Source organism: Vespa velutina, chromosome 9 (genome assembly GCF_912470025.1).
Source record: "Vespa velutina chromosome 9, iVesVel2.1, whole genome shotgun sequence".
NCBI classification, from domain to species: Eukaryota; Metazoa; Arthropoda; class Insecta; order Hymenoptera; family Vespidae; genus Vespa; species Vespa velutina.
In genome coordinates, this window is record NC_062196.1 from 8658629 (window position 1) to 8665310 (window position 6682).

At 39.3% G+C, this 6682-nt stretch overlaps 1 protein-coding gene and 1 long non-coding RNA gene across 8 annotated transcripts in view; one reads left to right on the top strand and one right to left on the bottom strand.

The window, feature by feature from the left end:
* LOC124951886 (myb-like protein X) overlaps nt 1–6682 on the bottom strand; it is a 28417-nt gene that overhangs the window by 18293 nt on the left and 3442 nt on the right. For 5 of the 6 annotated variants that reach the window (XR_007101742.1, XR_007101744.1, XM_047500915.1 and 2 more), the window contains 2 exons: nt 2118–2315; nt 1533–1645 (listed from right to left, as the gene is read on the bottom strand). Coding sequence is in view for 3 of the 6 variants with exons in the window: in XM_047500915.1 (XP_047356871.1) it covers nt 1533–1645; nt 2118–2315 (311 nt within the window). In the remaining 3 variants the exon portion in view is untranslated. Of the gene's footprint in view, nt 1–1532; nt 1646–2117; nt 2316–5810; nt 6574–6682 lie in introns of those variants that run through there. The other variant, XR_007101743.1, reaches the window with a different exon arrangement.
* Nucleotides 60–3025, top strand: LOC124951911. Of its 2 annotated transcripts, none has more exons than XR_007101755.1 (3): nt 60–2406; nt 2524–2782; nt 2883–3025. It is a non-coding gene; the product is annotated as an uncharacterized LOC124951911 (long non-coding RNA). The 2 variants fall into 2 exon arrangements; XR_007101754.1 differs by having other exon boundaries at nt 62–2399.

Consider the following 6682-nt stretch of genomic DNA (forward strand, 5'->3'; position numbering starts at 1 on the left):
TGTGTGTTTATCCTTATGTCTTCTCAATGCGTTACGTGTCTCTCTCTCTCTCTCTCTCTCTCTCTCTCTCTCTCTCTCTCTCTGTCTCCGTGTCTCTCCCCCCCTACTCTCTTTCTCCGCATACGCGCGTTCCGCTCATGGAATTCAAAACAAACGACACTCTTTTTCGACCTTATCGTAACCTCTTTATACGCGATCGTACATCGCGAGTACTATTTCTAAGAAAAATCAAATCAAAACAAGAGATTGCGTCTCTTACTAGTAAGAAAAGGATCCTTCGTTTTGTTTTCTTCTACGTGGAAATGATTCTTCCTGGGAGAAGCACAACGAAAGAGATATTCCTCTTTTGGTACGACAATGGAAGAGGAATCGAGTAGACTCGATGAAGATTATGCGACCCGACCATATTTGGTCGAGGTAAGCTAATCGGTTGGGATAGGCAATGTTTGAAAATTGGGAATCCTGAGAGATCGATGAAGTCGCCAATTTGGATCGCCAAAGAAATCCACGTTTGTTCGATTTTCTTTTTTTTTTTTTCTTTTTAATCGCTTTAAAATTCTACAATGATAATCGTCGACCGCGTTACTTTTGAGAGAAAGGATGCCATCGTTCTTTGGGTCACATAGCCGCAAACGATCTCTCATCCTGGTCGTCTTTATTTTCATCCTTCTCTTTTCTCTCATCTACTTCCTTCGTCTTTTCGACGATTTAAAGAAAAACTTTAAAGAATCCTTGTATCTTGCGAACGTATCTATGAGTCTCGGCTTGTTCCTGATCAAACATTTTGATACGATTCAACGGTCTAAGATCGCGTTCGGAGTGCATCGAAACAATGAGCATTGCCGAGAATTTACCGTGAGATATTTTTTGACCTATCTTATTTTCATTGTTTCTCTTCCGTTACATGATTTTTTTTTTCCTTTTTTTTTTTTATGCTCGAACAAGGACTGGAATACGTAAGAATGACGAGTTTGCTCTCTTACCAAACTTCTTTCATCGATAACTGGAATAATTGTTTTTCTTTTTGTCTTTTCTATCTTGTCATTTGTTCGATTGGACCTTTCGAATGGTCGTAAGCGAAAGCGTTTCGTTTGCAAAATTCCTCACCTTTGCGATGCTCCCAATGCCTATAATTCGATCCAATTAATGAACTTTTCTTATGCACGGTTGAAAGAATCGTTGACCGCTCGATCGAAAGTGGAAAAACGATTGACCGATAAAATGCGTTCGTTCGCTCGGCGATGGACGTATCGCGCATGGACAAAACATTTCACGCTTATTTACGCGTAGTCTGCCTTTAAGAGGAAGAGCCATTTTACTTTTTTTCCACGATACACTTAAGAATTCTCGCTGCGTGAGTACACTTATTCTAAACTAAATTATTTATAAGAAGATAGTAGATGCACGTTTAATGCCTCTTAAATGGTCGATCCCTCTCTCTCTCTCTCTCTCTCTCTCTCTCACTTTATCTCGTATCATGCAATGCGCTATGCATTTTTCCAAAACAATAAGAATAATATAAGAAGACGAACCTGCGTTGAGATAGACTCGAGATTTAGCCGTATCGAAGTAACGATGTAATTCCTCCTTTTTGAACGTGCCGCCAAAAGTTTCGAACCACTTCTCCTTTTTTCTCGCCCACGATCTGAAAAGTCATTGAGAAAGATCACATATATTCCTCGTCGTTTCTACGTATAGATCTTTCGTTGGATAAGGGAAGAAGATTTGCAGAAGAAATTATCTCGTTAACGAGAAGATCTTCACGAACGATTCTTCTCTTTACACACAAGATGGCCCTCTCTCTTCCTCCCCCGCTCTCCCCCTCCCCCCCCCCACCCACCCACCACGCTCTCCCCCGCTGCGAAAGGAACGAATTCTCGCGGCTGAAAGGATCTAATTGGCTACTGTCCTTATCTCGGAATTAACTCTCGCTTGGCCAATACCACGTCGTTTATACCAATTTCCAAAGAATCGTATTGTTCGTCAAGTCCGCCGCGTTCTCGAATAATTTCCATGGTGAATCGCGAAAGACGTATTCACGTGGGTCCGTTCGTAAAAAGAGACGATTCGTATTTGTAAGATATTCCATGACGTTTTTAAGAATATCAAGTAGGAACCTTTGCTGTTGGCAGAAGAGACAATGCCAGGCGTTGTCTTCGCAATCCCAACGAGAACAAACTTTTCTGCAGGATCTGACGCCGCAATCGTTGCAACTTATACCGCGTCCGATCAAGAAAGGCTTCAGGCAGCAAGCGCACCGCCCATCGTCCGTAACTACGATCTCTTTCGTTTTTCTTCGTGAGTCTGCTTCTTTCCTGAAAGCATTGATCATCGGTCAATAATAAATTCGAAACTTACTTTCTCGAGTAATGAGAACGAGGAGGAGGTTGCGAGGACGGGTAATAGGTTTAAATTTTCAAACAAACTTCCTTTTTATTTTTCTCTCTTATTTCTTTTCTTTTCTTTTATTTACTTTTCTCTTTCTTTTTTTTTTTTTTTCTTTTTTTTTATTTTAATTTACAGACCATAGTCGGAGATCAACATATCAAAGTTCCCAGCTCGATTTAGATCACATTGTTTCTTCGAGTGCAATGCTTACTCGAACGACTAGTTACCGTCGACCTCGTAAACTTGCCTACCTACTTGGGAAACGAACGGAAAAGTATAGTTATTGACCTTTCGAATAAACGATGCAGCCCACATAATACGCTTACGATTAACAACGGTCACGTAACTTCTAGTGTGCGTGGCATCGAAACGAGAATTTACGCAAGTATCGCGAGTAAGGACCCATCTGTTTTATTCCCATTTCTTGTACGCTTTCCGTTCGTATATTTGATACATACCTGTCGTACGCTAATTGATTCATTCAACTTTTGCAGGTGAGAGAAACATCTTTCTCGTCTTTGAAAAAGATGGCAATTCATGAAAAACGGTATTGTATGCTAATCTAAGAGGGGAACGTCGAACGGTATCGATGTATATTAATCTAAGAGAAAAATATATATTATATTTAATTTACTTATATATTGTATAACAATTTATTAATATTATATTCGTCGATTGATATATAATACAGTATAAAAAAATTTTAGGACGAATCAAGAACTTTAATTATAAATGCATTATAAAGAAAATTATTATTAAAAATGAAAGATATCTCTAAGATATCTAAGAAGGAATAGATAGTTTCGAATTACAAATCGCGCATTAATGGAATGATAAAGATACACCTCAAGTTATTATTACGTGATCAAAAGTGTCGACTTTACGATATAATGTTTTTGCATAGATCGCGTCCTATCGATGATATCGCTATCCTCGAAATTTTACAAAGTTGACTCGTTAGCTTCGGTATCGTTTTAATCAAATCCGTCATCGAATCCCTTCGTTTTTCCACGAAGAACGAAGATATACATGAAAAAGTCAGAAGGGAAAGAGTCGACGAACTATACGAAGTAAGAAAAATATGTTCACTCGTCGCGATCGAAAAACGTAGCTGCTGCCCTGAGCCCGGAATGACTGTCCTCGTCCCTTTCCATGTCGGATGTAACAACCTTCACCACGACGACTTCGATGGTGATCAAAAGAAAGAGAACCATAAACGTGGCCATATTGTATTTCTCTTGACTCGGAATGGACTTATCACCTTCGAGCAAGAGTGTCGATATTATAATGGAGATGCAGGCCAACATAATTGTTTAATTTTAATTTATTTCCTTCTCTCAAGATTCTTTTATCCTTACGTTATCCTTACGTATCGTCCTGACAATGGATATAATTATAAATTTGTTCCGTCTCGCGTTCGATCGTTCGTCCTTGGTCAATTCAAGTCAGAAGTACTCGCATCGGACAGGAAGTTGTATAAGTCTTCGGGCACGTGGAACGAGTTTTCTTTTTTCCATTAGGATCTTGCAAAAAGTATCGATACTCCTCTTGGAGAAACTTTTCGTCGATAAAAAAATTTCAATTTATTCGAGACCAGGAGTTACGTAGGCGATCGCTTACGCAAACACGCCGTACATGTTCGTTAGAGAAATATCGTTCCAATCGCACAACTTCCACCGAATATTATGCACCAGTAACATTTTTTCCTCTTCGCTTAGCCGTTTCTAAAATACCGATCGTACAAACGTAATAAAATTTCTTCTCGTATGTTCACTTGAAAATTCATAGGTATTATCGTTCGTTGTAGTAGCCACGTAAAGAGTTGAAGTGTCGTCGTTTAATATAGAAACGTTTTTTTTTTCCCCCACTCTTTAACGGTCCTTTCACTTTTTGGCGCAATGATTTCTTTTTCGCTACGGATGATCGAACGCGACTCCTCCTCTAACGAGAAATCTTCTTCTTTGGATCGAAGAAAAGATAAGATTCTCGTAATTTTCGTAACTTTCATTCGTCGATTTTTAAACACGTTGATGCCTCGTGGAAATTTTACTGTATGGTAACACTTACAAACCGTCCACCGTAATGGAATGGTATGGGTATATTAACGAACGATAACCAGCTAAGAAACTTTCGCTCGAGAAACTTCAAGCAAGAGTTTCGTTCGAGTTAAATGTTATTTCTAATCTTCCGCTTTGAGTCCAAAGGAATTCCTTCATTCTCCTCTGTCTCCTTTCTTCTTTCTTCTCGTGAGATTTTAACACTCGCGAAATTTTAACTGGAAAGTAAACTTGGTATTTCTTTCGTATCCTCTTGTTCGTATCCCTCGGGTTCACGATTACATTGAAATAAAAAGCAAAGATCGTTGCGATGATCTTATCGCAAACAACGATGATAACTACTCGTCGGAGCCATCGAGAGGTTTACCATCGTTCACGCTTGGAAAACGGGAAATGGAGTAATAATAATATAGGTTTCCCGTTGTTCTCTCCTTAAAAAATGACGATGTCTCGGATATGATCGCGTACATCCTTGGCCGTTCGACTCGGATCGACGATCGACGCGAATATCCGTCCTTTGTGGCGAAGCGTCGGTTTGAAAGTGACAGTGCCTTTGCTCGGGGAAACTCGTAATGATCTGTTCGGCGGTTCGCCTATGCACGTAATTCTTTCGACGGTAGGAGCTCATTCGTGCAACTCGATACACTACTGATCGTCGACATAATACTACACGTTTAAGAATCTTTGCGAACGATTAATGTTAACTTTCACTGGATTTCGGTCGAACCAATCGTCTTAGTCGATTGTCTTCGAATATACCGACACGCTTATACTTGGGCATATTCTTTATTTACTTTTATCTTCTTTCTTCGCTTCTTTTTTTTTCTTTTTTTTTTTTTTTTTTTTTTTTTTTGCGGTTACAACACACCGCAACATTACGTAAGAGCAGTTTTACTATGTGAATTATAATTTATTGTTGACGTAACAATCGAAATCATAACATCTTCTTTCGAAGGAAATCCACATTTACTTCCTTAAGCGAATTCAAGATCTCATTCGTTCGTGCGAAAGTACGATTTATTTTTTAATTTAAATACAAATCCTATATTCCAAAATAAACATATTGAGAATGAGAAGAACAACGCAACACGTTATATCATAGCTTATAACTTTCCAATTACGTAAGAATATTTCCCCTGCAGGTTTTTTTCAATTTCGATCATGTAATGATTTTGCAATAAAATTAGATATATTCAAGGCCTCGTTATAACGGTTTCCGAAAAATATTATAAAGTTATCGACGACGAATCGGGGGAGAGGTAGAGAGAGAGAGAGAGAGAGAGAGAGAGAGAGAGAGAGAGAGAGAGAGAGAGAGAGAGAGAGAGAAAATTATACGAATTATGCGAATAAACATGAAAGTCTTACCGTTTGTCTTGCTTTTTTCTGCATAGAATGGTACGTAAGAGAAAAATTTTGATCAAACGCCTTGTCTCTCCTGGTCTCATGAAGAATCTCGTATCAGAATTTTTCTACGTATTCTCATTCAATGACAAACGATAGAGAAAATGAAATAAGAAGAAACGTATCGATCTATTCTGGACGTATCTCAAGGAGTTCCTATCGATGTGACGATCATTTTCACCACGGAAACGGTCCGGTTGCGAAATTGTAAAGAAAGAATAAAAGCTTCTACTTTTGAACGTGGACGATTCGCTATAGATGTTTTATTTGAAATATATATACAGGAATGAAGAGAAGTCTCACGGCACGTTGCACGAACTATGAAATGCGGTGGTTGACTGACTACTCGTCAGGACAAACTAACATTTCAACAATGAAAGAGCCGTTCAGCCGTTGTGTTCGAATCCCCGTTCGGTTCCTCCTCGTTTCCGGTCTCCCTACACGGTGGGTCAGCGACGCCATTGTTTAATATGGTCTGATATACCGTCCATTGTGTAACGATGTTATACCATTAACGACTTTGGTGTCTCTATGGCTCGACCCACCTTGCGCATCCTAATGTCTTTCCCCTTCACCTACCCACGTCCGAATATCTCTTTCCTCTACTGTCTTTCGCTCTCTTATCAAAGTTATTGAACCGTCGGTCGACGCACGCATGACTAACGCTCGACGCGTTTCCTGCCGTGGAAGAGCGAGCAATTTTGTTTTTCGTTCGTCGAAAGGTACCTACGAGCCTTACGGAAAATATAATGAAAAATTATTGCTCTATCCTATCGATAGGATAACAGTCGTATACTACAGTCCATGCAAATTATCAGGAACATCGCACGCTCACA